The following is a 21982-nucleotide window of genomic DNA, read 5'->3' as shown; positions in this document are numbered from 1 at the left end:
TCAGAGTCAGGCAACTAATCACCAGCACACAAAGTCAGACGCCTAGACCGCTCAGCCACTGCGGCTTCCACAAAAATGGAAGTCGGATAACTGGTTGTCTAGACTGCGGACTTTGTGTACCCCTCTGATAAGTGTTAATTGGCACGGCTCCCATGGCCGAAAGCTATGAAATGCACAATGCCATTTTAGAAAGTGGTCAAATGTAACATATGTTATATTTGGGATTACACTTTCTTAGTAAACAGATACAGATTCTAGGTACTTTCTGAGTCAGGCACCTTGAGCCTGGACTTGCTCAGCCACTCCAATCAGGCAGTTTTGTGTACCACTCTGATAAGAGTGTTAATTGAAAGCACGCCCCACTGACTCACAATGCCAGAAAGTGGTCAAATGTGGTTATATTTGGGATTACAGTCTTAGTAAAGTACAGATCCCAGATGGGTTGAGTCCCATCTGGGATTCGATTAGGTGCACTCTGAGGGTGCGGGTTCAAATCCCAGATGTTAAGGAACATTGGCAACTAAAGGAACAAGCTAAAAGCGAGATACACTGCGTTATTCTCCAACAAACTTTTGAGCTGGCGAGATGACGCGTAAGCTACACAGGCAGTGCACTGTCTCAACAATCACTTACCTGGGTCAGCCCTGGCATTTTCATCCTTGAGAAAATCACACAGACTTTGTAAAATTATAGACTTTCATATTCTCTCACTTTGTCAATCACAGGCACTAATGCCGCGTCGCGTGTAGTGGTTTTCCACCCAATTGCATTCTTGGGTTGATCCACCCGCGTCATACCAAAAAGAGCGTTAAAATATTTGTTGGTCCCTGTCACAGCTCGGCAAAGATCATAGACTTTGTAAATTATAGACTGAGTGGGGGGTATTCATGCTTCTCTCGCTTTGTCAATAAAGACCAGCAGTCTGGGCTAGTACAAGCAGGCCGCACATAATGACATGTCTCTGGCGTCTCAAGCATGGCTAACCCAATTTCACCTCACCTCACCTCTCACTAATGCATGTGCTTTTTTTGTTGTTCCTTTAGTTGCCAATGCGCCCTTGTAACAAACTTGGAAAACGCACAAATAAATGATGAGTTTCTTAAACAACTTTTTTATTTTTGTGACAAAAATTATGCAATTGTTTTCTAGAGTTGGTCTATTGTTTTAATTGCAGTCCGCGTTGGTTTGATTCTTTTATGTCGATTTGTTTGTGTTAGATTGCAATTCATCGGTGTCATTTTGTCTCAAATGGACTGTAAGCAGCTTGCAAATATTCAAGTCTTGATACAGGGATGAGAATGGGTATGAGTGAAAAAAGAGGAAAATGAGCTGGGTGTCTTGAGGGTCGCAGGTTGGGACGATTCACAAGAATGATCCCAGCGCGATCAAATCTGCAAAATTCCGCAGATCCATGGAAAATTCTTATCCCTGTTGATAACATGAGTGTCTATCCATTCCAGGATGCAGAATCCAGACACACAATGAGTCAGACTCCACAATCTGACTAACTGTGCTTCATTGGTCAATGAAACACTGGAGATCCATTCTGACCATTGAATCCTCCCAGCATATAATACATATAATAACATTATTATGATGTATGCCATGAGGACAATCTATGAAGATCACATCATACAACTCACTTGGTGACTTCATCTGGGGTGAGGACAAGTCTGACAGCCGATTCAGTGTGTCCGCTCCAATCTGGTCCCTTCCTGATGGAGGGGCTGCTGTTTGGGTGGCGGACACTGTCCCACTTGGAAGGGTCGAGGAACGCCTGCATGTGCTGCTGGGCCATGAACAGGAACTGTAGATGGCCAGCAAGGTCAAGGTAACTCTGGGCCCCACGTTGGTAGAAGTGGGTGATGCAGGTCATGGCTGCTCGTATGTAGTCCTGGCGATAAACAAATAACATGAAATTTTATTGCATTGTGCAGAGATTGAAGACCAACAACATATACTGTCTATGACATATCAACCTTGAATACATCTTGTAGGTTGTACAATCTCCAGGTTGTTAAGTAACCTGCACCAATTCACTACCATAGTTCATTTTAAGGCCGATTTAAATGGCATGACTCAATGAAGACATGAGATCATAATCAGACCTTATGTGTTAATCTAGTGTCACAGAGATACTGACATCACTGTCAAGAGGAAACTTTGAAGTTGAAAGGGTCAATGTTATTTCTTATGTTAGGATGGAGGTAAAATACATTTGATAATGGAGGAGGATGAAATATAGGAAGAAAACATGAACATGGAGGACATTAAGTTGGATGTTATAATATATGTACCAACAAAAACTGAACTCTAAACATACACAAGAAGAATTTGAGTTAAACTAGACAAGGATAGGCAGTTGCTTAGTTTTGTCTTTTTATTTAATTTTGAAGACACTTGAAAGATTGTGTTACATATTCATGAAGGACGCCAACAATGAGCCTCCTCAACTGTTACCCAAAGCATCATAAAAAAGACACAATGTGATAAGATTACAAATGTATCTGTCTCACCTTCATAAAGAGCTGGACCTGATGGAGGGCATTGAGGAGCTTGTGTTTCAGGAGATATTTGCAGGTGGCAGTCAGGTAAGGGTTCCACTTCTCCAGGCTGGCATCCAGCATCAACATCTGGTCCAGCAACTTCCCCAGCTCCCCGGACATCAGCGCCGACGTCAGCAACACCTCAACAAACACCTCACTGGAGCATCTCTGCACAAATATACAGCCAATACAGCACTGAGGAAAAGACCCATTGTATATATTGTTTTCTTAAAGGTAAAATATATACATTTTAATGGACTTATCAAACAATAGATGTTATCTGAAGCTATATGTATCGAAAATACAATTCATCAGTATTTCAAAGGGCAGGATAGAATTCAGAAAAATTATAATACAAAACAATTAATACTCCAGATTTACTATTACTGATGCTTTTGAAGCATATGCCTTTAAATAGACAAAGTTACAAACACTGTTGACAATAAACAAAATTTCTTACTAAAAACTGAACCAAGTAAAGTAACAGTTTTCCAAACAGAGCTTTGTTCATCCAGTTGTCATTGTGGGAGTTGAAGGTCGGATGTTTCAGTAGTGCACCAGAATACCAATAGTCACTAACCAGACCCATATGGTATATGGTCTCTCCATATGGTATATGGTCCCTCTATATGGTATATGGCCTCTCCATATACAATATATGGTCCCTCTATATGGTATATGGTCTCTCCATATGGTATATGATCTCTCCATATAGTATATGGTCTCTCAATATATGGGGTATATGGTATATGGTCCTCTCTCCTCTCCATATCCTCTATATGGTATATGGTCCTCCATATGGTATATGGTCTCTCCATATGGTATATGGCCTATATAGTATATGGTCCCTCTATATGGTATATGGTCCTCCATATGGTATATGGCCATATATATATATGTATATGGTCCCTCTATATGGTCCCTCTATATGGTAATGGTCCCTCTATATGGTCTCTCCATATGGTATATGGTCTCTCCATATGGTATATGAAGGTCAGATGTTTCTCTCCATATGGTATATGGTCTCTCCATATGGTATATGGCATATGGCTCTCCATATGGTATATGGCCTCTCCATATAGTATATGGTCCCTCTATATGGTATATGGTCCCTCCATATGGTATATGGTCTCTCCATATGGTATATGGCAGTTGAAGGTCAGATGTTTCGTAGTGCACCAGAATACCATATAGTATATGGTCCCTCTATATGGTATATGGCCTCTCCATAGAGTATATGGTCCCTCTATATGGTATATGGCCTCTCCATATAGTATATGGTCCCTCTATATGGTATATGGTCCCTCCATATGGTATATGGCCTTTCCATATAGTATATGGTCCCTCTATATGGTATATGGTATCTCTCCATATGGTATATGGTCTCTCCATATGGTATATGGCCTCTCCATATGGTATATGGCAGTTGAAGGTCGGATGTTTCAGTAGTGCACCAGAATACCAACAGTCACTAACCAGACCCATTGGTATATGGTCCCTCTATATGGTATATGATCTCTCCATATGGTATATGGCCTCTCCATATATGGTATATGGTCTCTCCATATGGTATATGGCCTCATCATTTGGTGTATGGTCCTTCTATATGGTATATGATCTTTCCATATGGTATATGGTCTCTCCATATGGTATATGGCCTCTCTATATGGTATATGGTCTCTCCATATGGTATATGATCTTTCCATATGGTATATGGTCTCTCCATATGGTATATGATCTCTGCACTAACTCTACTCACATTTTTTAGAACAAACTGAGCTGCTTTCATCCAGTAGCCATTGCGACGGAGGAAGGTCAGATGTTCCAGGAATGTGCCGTAAGTGCGAAGGTAGAAGAGACACTCCTGGAACTGGGTTGTCTCAATGCTTCCTTCCTCGCTGTGACTCTGTGAGCAGACATTTGATGTCATTAATTTAATGGGTAATTAATCTTACATTCATATGAGGGTGTAATTTAAATAGTTTGTATTTGTGTTGGGGAACACATACCACATTGCATGTGCATTAGGAGATGAATAACCTTTGAATACAGTGGGGAACATATGTCATCCTCCAATTATATTTGGAAACATATATATTTAGCAACACACATCCTCTTGAATTACATTTGTGTATACATTTGTGTCAGAAAACACATGGCCTCTGTGAAACAACTCTCTCATCCACCCATGACTCTGATTTGAAATCAGTTTACCAGAGAAGAAAGAAGTAACAGTGGTAAATGAACTCTTTTATTGTGAGAGATAAGAACAATAGCTATGAACTGGCTGCCATATATGAGACAAGAATGATTTGCAATGAATATACACACACAATGATTGAGTTAATGTATCAAGCGTGTTCAGGGTATTTTGTCTCTCAATTATTCGTACATTAACAACAATATCTTGAAACATACATTCTTGACAAATACACAAAAATGGTTCAATTTTTTATCATGTCTATGTTGTATCTCCATTATTCTTACTTCAACAACATCTTGAAATATACATTCTTTTCAAAAACACAAAAATGGTTAAATTCTTTATCATGTTTATGTTGAGAAATACCTTCTTTCAAAACTGGTGCCATTCATAAAAACAAATCAGGCATATGATAAATGTTCAACAATGAAAGTTAAACATTAACTACAGCACTTCATTGACCTGTGATTAGTAAAGCAAGGACATTAAAGAATGACAGACACTGAGGGAAGGATCCACACTAAGCATGCACTTGGCATGAACTTAAGACTCACAGCTGATGGCAGGTTGATGAGACTCTTCATGGAAGCTGGGCTGGACAATAGCATCTGGATCTGATGAAAGACTCACACTACTCAGAAACTACACACAAATCTTGGTGACACTTCTCTCTGAGATGTTTGCAGTGAACGGGGTCATGATTTTGAACACTAAACGTTGCTTTTGTAGCACAGTTTATTATCATCCATGTTTTGGTTGGAATGATCCAGTGTAGTAAGTGCCCATGTTTGGTCTACATCCCTTTCTCATATTGCATAGAGAGGAGTGAGTCTAGCAGTTAAAGCATTACTCATTACACCAATCACCAGGTTTGATTCCACATATGGATACATTGTGTGAAGTCAATATAAGGAGTCCCAGGAGATATTGGAATATTGCTAAAAGTGGTGTAAAGCCCTAATCACTTACTCACTCACTCACTCACTTGCTCGCTCGCTAGCTCGCTCACTTGTTCACTCACAAAACAAGAATCCTGAAGTAATAAACTCCTGACAGAAAAAGAACAGAACAAAGAAGGAATGTAGAGAAGAAGTGTCCTGAAGAAAACACCATTTACAGAAAAAGGTCCGGAACAAAGAAGGTTGGGAAGATGATGCCTAAAGTAGAAACTCCTGACAGAAACAATCCCGGAACAAAGAAGGTTGAGAAGATGATGCCTAAAGTAGAAACTCCTGACAGAAACAATCCCGGAACAAAGAAGGTTGAGAAGATGATGCCTAAAGTAGAAACTCCTGACAGAAACAATCCCGGAACAAAGAAGGTTGAGAAGATGATGCCTAAAGTAGAAACTCCTGACAGAAACAATCCCGAAAAAAGAAGGTTGAGAAGATGATGCCTAAAGTAGAAACTCCTGACAGAAACAATCCCGAACAAAGAAGGTTGAGAAGATGATGCCTAAAGTAGAAACTCCTGACAGAAACAATCCCAGAACAAAGAAGGTTGAGAAGATGATGCCTAAAGTAGAAACTCCTGACAGAAACAATCCCAGAACAAAGAAGGTTGAGAAGATGATGCCTAAAGTAGAAACTCCTGACAGAAACAATCCCGAGAACAAAGAAGGTTGAGAAGATGATGCCTAAAGTAGAAACTCCTGACAGAAACAATCCCAGAACAAAGAAGGTTGAGAAGATGATGCCTAAAGTAGAAACTCCTGACAGAAACAATCCCGGAACAAAGAAGGTTGAGAAGATGATGCCTAAAGTAGAAACTCCTGACAGAAACAATCCCGAACAAAGAAGGTTGAGAAACAAAGAAGGAAACAATTTGAGAAGATGATGCCTAAAGTAGAAACTCCTGACAGAAACAATCCCGGAACAAAGAAGGTTGAGAAGATGATGCCTAAAGTAGAAACTCCTGACAGAAACAATCCCGGAACAAAGAAGGTTGAGAAGATGATGCCTAAAGTAGAAACTCCTGACAGAAACAATCCCAGAACAAAGAAGGTTGAGAAGATGATGCCTAAAGTAGAAACTCCTGACAGAAACAATCCCTGACAGAACAAAGAAGGTTGAGAAGATGATGCCTAAAGTAGAAACTCCTGACAGAAACAATCCTGGAACAAAGAAGGTTGAGAAGATGATGCCTAAAGTAGAAACTCCTGACAGAAACAATCCTGGAACAAAGAAGGTTGAGAAAATGATGCCTAAAGTAGAAACTCCTGACAGAAACAATGCCCAGAACAAAGAAGGTTGAGAAGATGATGTCTAAAGTAGAAACTCCTGACAGAAACAATCCCGAACAAAGAAGGTTGAGAAGATGATGCCTAAAGTAGAAACTCCTGACAGAAACAATCCTGGAACAAAGAAGGTTGAGAAGATGATGCCTAAAGTAGAAACTCCTGACAGAAACAATGCCCAGAACAAAGAAGGTTGAGAAGATGATGTCTAAAGTAGAAACTCCTGACAGAAACAATCCCGAACAAAGAAGGAAGGTAGAGAAGAACAGTCCTGAAGTAGAAACTGCTATCAGTAAAGAGGAACAGGTCTGATGTAGAAACTGCTGATACTACTATTGACACAACCTCACCACAATGTCTTCTTTAGCATGTCACAATCAGAATAAACTGAAATATTAGTAGCTTACATGCCAATTCCAACATGCATACTGATTGAATATAATTACATATAAAAATATCATCTGTTGTAATAAAACTCATAATGATGACAATATGACTTTGACAATTAAGGATCTAAACCATTCAAACAATTCTGAAACCTTACGCCTGTTAAGAGTTGTCCCAGGTTTACCAAAATGAGGATAGATGTGCACTAACTTGAAGCACTGTAATGTGTTTTAGCTGCCATGATATAGCCGGAATATTGTTGAATGTGATGTCAAAAAGCATCAACTGACTAGCTCTCTCATTCAAGGTACACCATTCAAACACGCTCTTGCAAATCTAGCCATATACTGAAATACTTCACAAAAAGAATCATGCAGCCATTGGTACAAGAATCAAGTTCAGTGCAACCAAAAGAACCTCTTTTCCACCAAATGTATTAAATAAAAGATTAATCAATAAATTGTGAAGGGTTTCATACAAATTATTATTAGTGACATGCAAATAAGAAATTACCATATGTAATGCAAGTACATGCCATGCATTTAGAAATATAGTTATCATAAACAGATCATCCAAGCAAAGAGCAAGGCGGCATTAGAATCTATTAAACCATCTCCAAGTATACATTTTCTGCAGATGAAGCTGTTATGTAAGTTGTTTCCAGGTACTATCACCTACCTCAGTGGTACCAGTGATGGGCATTGACTCCAGGTAGTCCACTATCTCCATCAATAGACGCGATGAAGGGGTCAGCTGATTCTTGTCATTTGGACTCTGTTGGGAATAATCAGACAACTTTCCCTGATTGAGCACCATTGTCAGTATGGATGATATGTAATCCCAAAATCATTTAAAGATGAAATGATTTTGCATGACTTAAGCCAGACATATTTTAAAACCTTACCTCTCTTCAGCTATAAATGATAAATTGTCATTTCACTCCTTTGCAAAAATATTCCTTTCATGACCATTTTTTAACCAATGCATTGGCATTGTGCTCACTGTATGTCATCCTGCCATTGTGTCTCAAAGTGTCACAAATTGTACAAAGCTTCAAATGTGGAGCCAATGACATTTGATCGATACATTGTAGTACACCACTCTTCAAAGTCATGATTGCTACCTGTACTACACTCCTTTACAAAGTAGTATTACCTTGAGTGTGTGGGAGAACTTCTCCTTGGCCCCAGTGTAGTCCCCTGTATGTAGACAGGCCATGCCCCACGCTGCCCACACCCCACCTGTGTCCAGGCCGCACTTGGTGGACACCTCCATTGCCAGGCGCAGACGCTCATCTTCTATCAGTTTGTCGCGTAGACGTCTGTAAATTTCAAACACGGACGTCATAACAGATTAACAAGGAGATCTACTCTGAAGTGGCATTTAAATATTATTCCAAAAGTATAGTTCATTGTTTCAGGTGATTTCAGTTTAATAAAGTATTAATCTATACACATCTGAACCTTACCTCATTTTCCAGGCTTACCAAACAATACCTAACTGTTAACATCTTCACGATACATAGTCTTTCAAATCAATGCTTTTAGCTTTCCAATTCACTTAATTTTTCAGGAGGTGGGGATCCTTTTCATCTATGGTGACTCGTTTCAAATTATTTCCCTTAGGTGCACCATAATGTGATTATTTGTTTCAAATCCTTGATTGGTATAGATTAGGAATCCTGGTTGTCAGTAACCTGCCTATGTGTCTTTCTCACACATATAACTGACAATTTGCTTAATTAAAACCATTGCAAACATCTTGTGCACATTTGTCTCAAGCTTCCCCTATACTACTATAATGTATTCCATTATATCATACCCATGAAGGTCCGGGTTAGAATGAACCTTCAGTAACCCATGCTTGTCGTAAGAGGCGACTAACTGGATCGGTGATCAGGCTCGCTGACTTGGTTGACACATGCCATCAGTTCCCAATTGCACAGATCGATGCTCATGCTGTTGATCACTGGACTGTCTGGTCCAGACTTGATTATTTACAGACCGCCGCCATATAGCTGGAAAATTGCTGAGTGCGGCGTAAAACTAAACTCACTAACACATTTACTCCATTATATCATTGTTATGCCTGGGACCAAAACAGATTTATTCTTCCTAAAATTCCATTAAAAAAAAATATATAGGGGGCAAAGTGGTTCAAACCACAACTCACTTAATTTCAAAACAAGGTTGATTTGGTAAATACTTCTAGACACATCAAATTAATCTCTTCAGAATCAGATTGTCATGAGCATAAAGTTTTTCTTCAGTTTTCCCAAATATATGTGTACTGACCTGACAGTGTCGACCTTGGTGAGTTCCTTGATAGATGGTAGGTCTTTGTAGTTGTCCCCTACTAGTATCTTGAGCAGGTCCACCCGAGTCTGGTACATGTCACACAAGCCCACACCCTGGTTCTCCCCACAGTGCAGGAATTTCAGCTTGGCTTGGAACAACAGCTGACGCATCATACTGGGGAGAGAAACCATCAGGGTTGGCACAGATTTTCTCACTTCTTGATACAATTGTGTACATGCAAAGCTCCAGATAAGCTATGTATTTGTGCAAAATATGCACACAAAAATCATCTGATTAATTATTACTTTTGCGTACAATTATGCATTGGAAATTACGAAATTATAACAACACCCGTAACATATGTTATATTTGGGATTACACTTTCTTAGTATAGTACAAATTCTAGTACTTTTGTTGAGTTGAGTCCCATCCGGGATTCGAACCCACACCATCAGAGTCAGTGTAATCAGCAAATATAAGATATGTTAACCGCTCAGCCACTTTGCTTCCACAATGGCATTGTGTATTTCTGGTAGTCTAGACTCGCGGACTTTGTGTAGCCAATGATAAGTGTTATCAGAGGGCTCCAATGGCAAAGTCCTATGATCTAGACAATGCCATTTGTCCGACTTCCATTTGTAACATATGTTATATTTGGGATTACACTTTCTTAGTAAAGTACAAATTCTAGTACTTTTGTTGGTGATTGAGTCCCACTCTGAGGGTTCGAAAGTGTAATCCCAAATATAACATATGTTACATTTGACCACTTTCTAAATGGCATTGTGTATTTTATAACAACACCCTTCATACACTGATAAATAAAATAAGTTGAATTTGTCAGTTGGGAATCTTCCAAGGCCATTAACCCCCTATCCACTGGTTCACCTACCAATACTTGATTACCTCAGACAATTGGGTTTGTTTGATGCCTAACCCAGCACTTAGAAATATTTCAGCTATATGACAGTGGTCTGTAAATAACTGGACCAGACAATCCAGTGACTGACATCATGAACAACGACCTACAGAACTGACATATGATGAAATGCATCAGCCAAGTCAGCAAGCCTGACTAGCCAATCAAATCAAGTCACTTCATACAACAAGCACATGTTGCAAGAAATATGTTTACAAAAACATAACCCAGTTAATGAAAGTCCAAATTGTGACATAGATGTGGCATTACACTGGTATAAAATTAAGTAATTTAACCACTTAACCTGATAATGAGGCTGTAGTCTACTTCAGGATTGGGGACGCCAGGAGATATTGGCTGCAGGAACTCTGACAGATAGTCACACATATTCAGCATCTGCTGGCCACACTCCTTCTGGTGGCTATGGTTACCAAGGATGGAGATGCAGAGCGAGACACTAGGCTCCTTAAAAATGGAAATGGAAACTGTAGGTGAACATTATTCAGACACTACAGATGATGGCTGATAGTGATCATAACTATTCACCAAGAAAATAGTATTAAAGAAGTTGTATGACTGATAATTCCTTAGGGACCGTTCATAATTTATGGCTGGGGGGCTGATGATGATTTTCATGGAAAGGCATGTACAATGTGAATGACCCCCCCCCCCCTTAAATTTATGTACAAAATATGTGACCCCCTTGCATGTCATGTACAAAATCAATGACACCCCTTCCCCGTAATTTATAATCATATTTTTTCTTATTATTTGTACAAACCCCAAGTACATTGGTGACCCCCTACCTCTCCAGAACAAAATGGGTGACCCCCCCTTAAAATCATCATCACCACCCCCTAGCCATAAATTATGAACGGTCCCTTAAGGCTTTTAGTTGCTGAAAATATTTGGAATGAGGAACTGGGGCAGACAGATTTAAGATATTCCTTACAAATGTTCAATGGTTAGGTTTCACTTTAAATAAGGCCAGGTCAATTTACATTGATAATTTTCAGGAGGATAATTTTCAGCAAATGAAACTTATTAACAATCAAGTTAATAGTATATCTTTGATGAAACAGCAGATACACAACACAGAGCAATGTATGACGTACCTGTTCATAGTAGAACTCCTCTCTGAGTTCATGGTCGTATGTTTCTTCATTACGCAGCATCCAGCTGTCAGCTACTACCATCTCTGAGGGCCGCCCCCCGCCAGGGAAAGTCACTCCACTACTGACCGAGCCATACAGAGAGCTGCCCGGACTCATCACACTCTCTCTGCGCTGACTGTAGATCTCTCCCTGGCTCTTGGAATCACTGGGCCAAGCAGAAAAATATCACTGCATTCGACACTAATGTCCAGTGAATTCCAAGTGAGTATTAAACATTGATGCGGTTACAAACGACATTTTAAAATTTTCAGCATGCTTGACAAATTTGCTGGTCCCATGACATGACAATGTAACAATTCATCTACTAAATTACACAATTGAGTGAGTGAATTAACTTTTACGCCACTTTTTAGCAATATCACAGCAGGGGACCTAAAATACACAAACTTGAAAATCTAATGTCACACCTTCAGAATAGCAGTATTTATACCCTGGTCCATCAAACACACCATGTTTGATTGGCAAGCGAACAGAAGATTTGAATACTGAAAACACTCACCAAACAGATAATAATGATGATGTTTGTGGTATGCAAATGTAGGTTTGTAATGGTTTTAGGGTTGTATGGATGAAACAGTCAGTAATTGTAACAAAACTAATTTGTACTTTTCCGATGAGGATACAAATTATTACAGCATCAACCAGTAATCTTTGAAAAATGAAATTAATTTACTCAGCCTCATACAGAAATGAATTCAGCAGAATACCTCCTGTTTCATTGTTGCTATTGTTGATAATAAGAAATCATGACATGAATAAATTTTCACCTGTAACCAAATCTCTGTTTGTAACAGTCATCACAGGTCCTGGAAGATTCGCCATCAATGATTGTCCGCTTGGTGGAGCAAGTAGCGCAGACCACACGGCCACATCGACGACAGTGGTGACGTCGGTTAAACTGAAGGAGAGGAGTGGAGGCAAGTGTAATTATTGAAATCTGTAGAATCACTATCCCATCTCCCTTGGCTCCATAAAACAAAGGAATTTAGGGCCATGACTGTCATATGTATATTGTCAAAGCTTATGAACTATGAACAGCTGAAACTGTTCTTTTGAGCCCCGGCCACTTGCTGTATCTTTTGTTGACATGCAAAGATGAAACTACGGTTATAACAAACAAAAATTAGTGGTCCCTTTGAGTTTATTATAACTGTAGGTTACTGTACTTGGTGCCACTTCAAAGGTCAGTACCCGTGAAGGTCCAGGTTAGAATGAACCTTCAGTAACCCATGCTTGTCATAAGAGGCAACTGACGGGATCGGGTGGTCAGGGTCGCTGGCTTGGTTGACACATGTCATCGGTTCCCAATTGGGCAGATCTATGCTAATGCTATTGATCACTGGGGGATTGTCTGGTCCAAACTCGATTATTTACAGACCGCCACCATATAGCTGGAATATTGCTGAGTGTGGCGTAAAACTCACTCAAAGGTCAGTAAATTGGTTATGGCTTCTCCACAATTCAATAGCACTTGCAATCACAAATAACTATGCCATCTATTGATTTGAGAGCAGGGCCCTCATCCACAAAGTGTTCATAACATTATGACCTACATTAACTCCATATTTAAGGCAGTAACACTACGAATGCTCTGAGGATCAGGACTTGGAGCCCCACGAGGACTGAGAGCACACAGGATGTGACATACGTACCATACTGAATCTCTCGTTGCACACCATGCAGTTAGAGGCTGCTGAGTCAGGGACCCAGTCCTCTTTGGCTGGAGGATGAGCAGGCATCACAAACTTGGGCACAGCTGGATGTGGCGACGACGACTGTTTGCTGGGGCTTGCTGTTACTGGGGAAGGTCCTCGTGGCTTTGGTGAGACTTAAAAAAGAACAAATTAGTCATGCAGACATGTGAGGTGAAACATTTTTTTCAGCAAGAGTATGCTGAAGTTTCAGTGATGTATTCGCACTGTCAAAATTATTATGATGTGAACCTCCAAACTTTCTTATTCTTCTGCACCCTCATCCCTCCAAACTGACACAGATGGACTCTCCCAGGGATCTCTGTCCAGGCATCACAAAGACATAACACACCCACTTATATATTAAACAGATGATCATATTTGCCACTTCAATTCCCCTTCTTCTGACACAGATGGACTCTCCCAGGAATCTTTGGTCTGGTGTCATGAAGACACAATGCATCCCACTCACACACAAAAAGATTTCCTTACCTGCCCCCTCCATACCCCTTCTCCGGACACGGATAGACTCTCCCAGGAATCTCTGGCCTTGTGTCATGGAGACATCATTGTCTTCAGTCCTGCCAGAACTGCTAGACCCTGCACTTTGACTTCTCTCCTTCTCTGTAAGAACACATCACAAACACCCATAACTACAAGTATCTGTTAAATATCTACTACATGTAAAGATTCGGGTTAGAATGAACCTTCAGTAACCCATGCTTGTCGTAAGAGGTGACTAACGGGATCAGGTGGTCAGGCTCGATGGCTTGGTTGACACATGTCATCGTATCCCAATTGCATAGATCGATGCTCATGCTGTTGATCACTGGATTGTCTGGTCCAGACTCGATTATTTACAGACCACTGCCATACAGCTGGAATATTGCTGAGTGTGGCGTAAAACTAAACTCACTCACTCAAAATCTATAGCCTGTATGGTTACTACAATAAGAGTGCCAGGATATTTCCATACCTGTATTACTATCAAAATGCCTGCAATCAGGTTATATCAAACTTTGCCATTTGTCCTTTTAACACTGAGGTACCCAGAGAATGTACTGTCTTAAAAATTAATTTGCAACAATAAAAGCTCAGTATTGCCATGCTGAAAAGGTCAACACATACCAGACTCGACACACTGGACGACCATGACCTCAACAGCCTTTGTGGCATATGTCTCCAGCAAGTCGTTGAACTGGTCCACACTATAGCGGAGAGAGGCCGTCTTCACAAGGAAGTAATCATGTTTTATCTTCTGGAAGACTTTCCCAGCCAGGTCAGACTGAAACATGTATGACAAACATCATATAATATCCTACCCAAATCAATGATTCAAGAATATCAAAATTTTCAAACAAATCCACCGTTACTCTTTTTCTTTTTTCACCTTGTTATACCACTTGGGACTGTATTCATTTATATCCCCTTCATGAAAAGATTCACTCTGAACACAAGAACACAATTATTGAGTTGACAAACCAATGTGCATAATTTGGGCCATTCTGGGAATAAACATGTCAATCTGGTATAGCTTTAGGAAACAACTCTTACTATTATAACAATCAGACTAAATGATTTAAATTTTTATAAATCTCGGGCAGAGTTATAGCGAGACAGTTGTTACTCAACAGGAAATCGGCATTGGCCGATAAACTGCTTTCTCGTCAATTACAGAAGAATTTAAGAATTCTGAAGTGGTCCACCAGCATGAGAGACACTATTGGCATCGAGAGAGTGACAGGCAGTCTATGGTCACGTAGGATGCTGGTGCGGGAAGGGGAGAGGCCCATTTCGGGTGAGCTATTTTTGACTGTTCATTAGGGAACAACAGGACAGAGGTTTCCACTGTACCTCGGAAGAAAGGGAGAGAAAGGAAAAATGTCGGAGTCAGGATAAGGAAAAACTTATAATTTTGACTTCACTCTTGTGCTATTTTGTCAGTTGAACTTACAAAGGGTGAGTGTCATGTGTTAAATTATTTCTGAATAGGTGTTAGATTAGCTAATACCAATATTAACTAAACTTGTTATATTTTCATTACCCAGTATACGGGAACACAGACATAATGTTGCAATGGTTTGTTTAAAAGCAGGTTTTATTCACAGGGAAAAGAACAAGTTTTAGTACTCAGGTAGTCCTTTCCCAAAACAATTAATGTGATTAGCCTTATATACTGTCACAATTGAAATATGTACAAAAGACGGAGTATATACAAAGAGAATGTTTCTCTCACATTATTATCTCCCCTGTATCCATGACTACAAAAAGGTGACAATGCTGACTTTGACATTGTTGCACCAGTATCTGCATGTACAGGGGAGCAGGACAAAAGCCACCCGGATAAAAACCACCTGAACAAATGCCACCTGGGACAAATGCCACCAAGGACAAATACCACCTGGGACAAATGCCACCCGGACAAAAGCCATCCAGTTTGGCATTTGTCCTAGGTGGCATTTGTCCTGGTGGCTTTTGTCCTAGACCCTGTGTACAGATACCTGTTTTGCAATGCAATGTATTTGCCCACACACAGCCCAAGTATCTAGTTTTAACTGTGGTACAGTATGTCAGTAGGGTCACTAGGGTGGCACTAAAACACAGACATGTGCCTGGAATAATGCAAGCAGCCACACATGACATACATGCACAACGTTATGAAAGTGCGGCCATCTTGAAGCTCATTCACCTCTAACATATATATATACCTTCATGTTCATAAGTAGCTGCTCCAGGATCAGGTGCGGTGTTGAGATGAGATGGGAGTATTCACGCCTGATTGAAGTTGGTAAACACAACAATGCCTGGAGAAGCAAGATATCAGTACAATGTTTTAAAGTCACAGTTAAACATGTAGTACCAGTGAAGACAGGGCTGACATGGATTTCAATTTCTCTATTCTTTCAGGACCACCTGTAAGTTCGGTGGCCACAAGGACATAAAGCCCCCAGACAAAACACCCCTAGGCTAAATGCCCCCATGACAAAAACCCTCAGTGGGTAGGAAAAAAGGTCCTCAATGAAAAAATGTAATAGAATACCAACAAATCTTTTTGCAGCTCATGAATTTATTCTCACATGAATATATTATTTAAAATATAAAATAATATAAGTTTTAACATTTAAAAGACCATCTTAATAAATACTAAGCTCACTGACACTGCCTGGGTCACATATGCTACTTTCCTGTAACAACTGTCAGCAGTGGAAGGAATTACTTAGAAAACATCATGTTATCACCTGTCAACTGAAAATCAACTCAAAGGGTGTTTTATCCTATGGGTGGAATTTGGCAAGGGCTTTTTGTCATGGGGGCATTTAGCCTAGCGTTTTTTTGTCCGAGGGCTTTTTGTCCTAGTGGGCTTATTGTCTGCCCACCGTAAGTTCATGTGCTGGTACCTTTGCCACTAGCTTCATAAAGGCACCAGCCAATGTACTGAAATACTCCACTGACTTAATAAAGAAGATGAAATCCTCAAGTCAGTCCTATCTTCAAAACGTAGATGCAACAGAGCTTTCTAATCTTCACACAAAAAATTCAGCTCCATCAACATGGCTTAAGTGAGTGTAATTGATACACAAAATATTGTACATGGCCATATACAGTGCTTAAACAGTTAGGCAAGTTACCCATATGGTGGCCCCTGTTTGTCATTAACAGTGTCTCACATGAACAGTTAGGCACTTTGCCCTCACTTTGTCCCCATGTGTCAAAGTTTGAGTGTCCTCCATCAACAGTTGGGCATTTTACCCTCATGTTGCCCCCATGTGTCAAAGTTTGAGTGTCCTCCATCAACAGTTGGGCATTTTACCCATACCTTGGCCCCCATGTGTCAAAGTTTGAGTGTCCTCCATCAACAGTTGGGCATTTTACCCATACCTTGGCCCCCATGTGTCAAAGTTTGAGTGTCCTCCATCAACAGTTGGGCATTTTACCCATAACTTGGCCCCCATGTGTCAAAGTTTGAGTGTCCTCCATCAACAGTTGGGCATTTTACCCATGTGCTTTGAGCCCCCATCAACAGTTGGGCATTTTACCCATCTTGGCCCCATCAACAGTTGGTCTTTTAAAGTTTCAAAGTTTGTGTCCTCCATCAACAGTTGGGCATTTTACCCATGACTTGGCCCCATGTGTCAAAGTTTGAGTGTCCTCCATCAACAGTTGGGCATTTTACCCATACCTTGGCCCCCATGGTCAAAGTTTGGAGTCAAAGTTTGAGTGTCCTCCATCAACAGTTGGGCATTTTACCCATATTGTTTGAGTGTCCCCAACATGTGTCAAAGTTTGAGTGTCCTCCATCAACAGTTCGGGCATTTTACCCATACCTTGGCCCCCATGTGTCAAAGTTTGAGTGTCCTCCATCAACAGTTGGGCATTTTACCCATACCTTGGCCCCCATGTGTCAAAGTTTGAGTGTCCTCCATCAACAGTTGGGCATTTTACCCATACCTTGGCCCCCATTGTATGTCTGAGTCTTAGCAGCCCATGACAACAGTTAGGCAGTTTATCCATATCATTGCCCCTGTGTATCTGAGTCCTATGACAACAGTTAAGCAGTTTATCCATACCTTGGCCCCTATATGTCTGAGTCTAAGGTCTTCTGTCTGGCTGTCTGTGAGCTCCGTCTCCAGCTGGTTCAGCATGTAGCTGGTGAGGAACTGGATGTCAAGATGACTGGACAGCTTCTTCAGCAGACTGTTGCAGATGGACAGACAGATTGATGACTGTTTTTTCCTCATTTCCTCCAAGATCTGAAAGTACAAGTTCCAACTGCTGCAGACAATAGAAACAAACATATAAAACACACACATACCAGTCTCAAACTCACACATATGATAAAACCTGTCTTGAGAGGTTATTATAGGTCTTTGAATGGCATCTAGAAGTGAGACACATAAGGGAGAGAGTTTTATGGATGTCAGCTTCTTCTTTATTATGAGGAACACAATGTTTTGGAGTAGATCCTTACTCACCTGATGAAGGAGTAAGGATATATACTTTAGAAGGATATATACTTTAGAAGGATATATACTTTAGAAGTATATGTACTTTAGAAGGACATATACTTTAGAAGGATATGTACTTTAGAAGGATATATACTTTAGAAGGATATATACTTTAGAAGGATATATACTTTAGAAGGATACTAGTATATACTTTAGAAGGATAGATACTTTAGAAGGATATATACTTTAGAATGATATCTACTTTAGAATGATGTATACTTTAGAAGGATTTATACTTTAGGAGGATATATACTTTAGAAGGATATATACTTTAGAATGATATCTACTTTAGAATGATATATACTTCAGAATGGAAAGTATTGGGAAGACTAACATAAAGAAACATTCTTGAAGTAGGTGTGTTGGTGACATTACCTGGAATGCCTTGGCTGTGTTTGGTTTGTCAGTACCGAGTAGCGACATCAAGTGTTTCTCCTCTATCTCCTGTAAATACAACACACAAAGTCACACATACATTAATGCAGCCACTTCATATGGAGCTGCTACTCAGGGTAATCTATTGGTTTAGGTTTTACATGGCTTTCAAGACACTGGAAACCTACCAATTTAAGGCTCTGGGGAAGAGGATGGAGTTGACTCCAATCTCGGATCATTTCAAAATCGCCAGTCCGTAGCAGGATGGTCAGCACTTCTTTTGGGGAGGTTCCAGAACATGTGACCACTCTCCTCCAATCAGTGAACTTCTCTAGAGCTGAATGGTACTCCCTTGCTGACTCAATGTCTTCTGCTCTGATTAACTCTGCTGACCTTTTGGACAGCTTGAACTGAAGGTTCTTCACACTGTCTGTCATCTGTGTGAAAATAGCATTACATTTGTAGGGGACAGTATTTCTGGTGACAGGTGAGCATACTCCTAATTTGCAATGTTTCATAAAAAATATTTTGTCTGATGTCACTTGGTTTATAATTTTCTTATTTCAGGATGTTCTTTTGAGAAAGCATCCTTTATTGAAATTTGAGAAAATTCTTTTTCACATTTGCAATCAGCCCTTTCTTCAAATCAAAGTTTTAATCATCAGAACAGAATTCAAGATCCATGAACATGTATAAGGAAACATTAAGTAAATATAAATACTGGAAGGCCACAAGCATGATCAGAAAATCTTTCTGTAACGTAGTTTTACAACTGAATAACATTTAGTTTGTTCTATATCCATGCTAACTTTAACAAGTTAGTCAATGTTTAATTTAACACATTTAACTAAATCCTAAACAATCCAACACTATCAAATTTCAATTACAACTTAAACTGTCACAACAATTCTGAAGGCCTTTGTCAAAACTGAAACCACCCTACTCAGCATACAATTCAGGCACGGGACATTATGGATGCTTATGAATGACTTATTCCAATTCACAGCAACTAGGTCAAGCATATGGATACATAGTCAGTCTCTATCCTTCCACAGAGAAGGAAACATGCTATAAGTTCATAGCAACCAATTTAGATATTGTTTTCAACAAAACATGCTGCGGTTTGATGTTTCAGACACAGCCATTTTGTACGAGATTTGCCAGATTCATTTTATCATGTTCTAGAAGGCGTGTGAAAAGGAGTTCTATATTTATGATTACCTGGCCACCAACAAACTGAATGAAACAACAAACTTCTGGTGGCAAAAAATGTACAACACAAACAACATGTCAAACATCAGAATACTCACTCTGAGATAGACTTTAAGTTCCTTCAGTTTGTTTGTTAAAGCTGTCTTCAGCTCTCCACTCACTGTCTCAACCATGCAACTCTCCACTAGGTCTATACCATAATCCACCGGGAGCCGACTGCACACTGACATCACCGAGCGAGCATGCGAGTCCGGGCAGTAGAACCGTCTCAGCCTATTGACGATCTCGGGACTGTTTGAATTGTGTTCTGACTCTTCTTCTGCCCAGCAGCCTAGGACGAAGTCATGGAGAATCTGCCAGTCACGGCGCTGCTTCATGGTAATCTCTGGAATACTTTTCAGGATCAGCAAGATGGCTGACCACTTGCGTCCAACGAGAAGCCTGTTAATGATGTCCATAACAACTTGCTGGAACTGGATACTGTCATGAAGGCTAAACATACACGTCTTCACACTGTCATCAATCTCATTGGTCACAAACTTCAACACCTGGTCACTACTGGACAGAATATCGGGGTTATCTGCCGCTGCTAGAGGAATGATATAGTTGAGCAGGTGGCGCTGAAGGATGGGGTAATCGTCCATCAGCCGCTGGTAACGGTAACTACGGATGTCGACCAGACTAATGTCCGACATGCTGGTCGTGCGACTCTTTACACTGCTGGACTCAAAATGATCATCCTGCATCTGATGCTCAATGTCGTCAAGTTCATCAGCACAGACCAGACTGACCATGGTTGCCACCAACACTGAATCCATCTTCACATAGTCCAGAGTAATCGGGGTCAGCTGGTATGATGGCGTCTCCACCACGAAGCTGCGATCACTCTGCTCCAGGAAGCTGTCCAAAGAGGAATCGAGTCCCCGTGGAGGGGGACAGAGAACCGTGGGGCGTAGAATGCACAGAGTCCTTGGGCATAATGGACATTTCAAATAAAAAGGAAAACTCAAAGACATAATCACTGACTGTAAGGATAAATGGTTGATCCCCTGGTCCCATGTCTTCTGAAAATTAAGACAATATTTATTAATTGATTGTACCCCTGGAAAGCAGTTACCAAATATTTTAACTTATAGTATCATACTTATTTTGCAATTACAAATTACAGTAATATATTTTTACAAATATCAGACCGCCATATAGCTGTAATATTGCTGACTGCAGCAACCAACAACCAGCCAATATCAGATGATTTCTGTGATAAACTTGGTTATAGATCTACACATGTACAACTACAATCATTAATTTCCTTTTCTTAACTTCATTGTTTCAGTTTTGTTCACTATGAGAAGAATAACAGTCAGAAAAACGAGACCTTACACATTTATGTCAAACCCTTTCACTACAGAGTAAACATCTTCCCCAAGGTCTCCTCACCTGTACCTTTCGCTGTGCTTTCATCATCCAACAGCTGTTGAATGTACTCTCCCTTTGTTTCCTCTACAGTTGATACAATGAAGTTGATAAGGCCTTCTATACCAACACTATCTGCATCTGACGCCTGGCTGAAGTCCTGCTTGTACCATGACAACAGGGAGGGTATTGTCACCTGTAATGGAGGATATGGGAGTTATCACTGCTTTAAACAGTATTCCAGTTATATCAGGGCATGCCTGTTGAGGTGAGAGGAAAGCCCAGGGTGATGCAGGCCTCAGACATGTACTATGTTGAAGACTATGGGTATGGTACTGGCAAATGACTGGGACACTCTGCTCTGTATCAGGGGACAAAAACACTAAGCGCTCAACTTGGCAACATACTCTACGTGATGAAAATAATGTATCACCATATCAGCGACTGTTTTGATCTCATGCATAAAATGCATCATGAAAGGAAAAGCCAATGATATCACCAAGACTAGAAAGATTTGCATGA

The 21982-nt window shown here is 40.2% G+C and overlaps 1 protein-coding gene across 1 annotated transcript in view; it reads right to left on the bottom strand.

Moving 5' to 3' along the window:
- The window catches only part of LOC124261550 (zinc finger FYVE domain-containing protein 26-like), a 62679-nt gene that overhangs the window by 13588 nt on the left and 27109 nt on the right, over positions 1-21982 (bottom strand). The window contains 19 exon segments of the mRNA XM_046695865.1: positions 1644-1894; positions 2517-2714; positions 4306-4452; positions 5304-5363; positions 8051-8146; positions 8528-8693; positions 9667-9843; positions 10893-11053; positions 11704-11908; positions 12531-12661; positions 13416-13591; positions 13947-14078; positions 14583-14739; positions 16163-16258; positions 18023-18205; positions 18836-18904; positions 19024-19272; positions 20146-21149; positions 21485-21656. Coding sequence (XP_046551821.1) covers positions 1644-1894; positions 2517-2714; positions 4306-4452; positions 5304-5363; positions 8051-8146; positions 8528-8693; positions 9667-9843; positions 10893-11053; positions 11704-11908; positions 12531-12661; positions 13416-13591; positions 13947-14078; positions 14583-14739; positions 16163-16258; positions 18023-18205; positions 18836-18904; positions 19024-19272; positions 20146-21149; positions 21485-21656 — 3830 coding nt within the window.

This window comes from Haliotis rubra, unplaced genomic scaffold, assembly GCF_003918875.1.
Source record: "Haliotis rubra isolate DU_JTF1 unplaced genomic scaffold, ASM391887v1 Scf80, whole genome shotgun sequence".
NCBI lineage: Eukaryota > Metazoa > Mollusca > Gastropoda > Lepetellida > Haliotidae > Haliotis > Haliotis rubra.
Note: the sequence above shows the minus strand (reverse complement) of the source record. Positions and strands in the feature narration are given on the sequence as shown.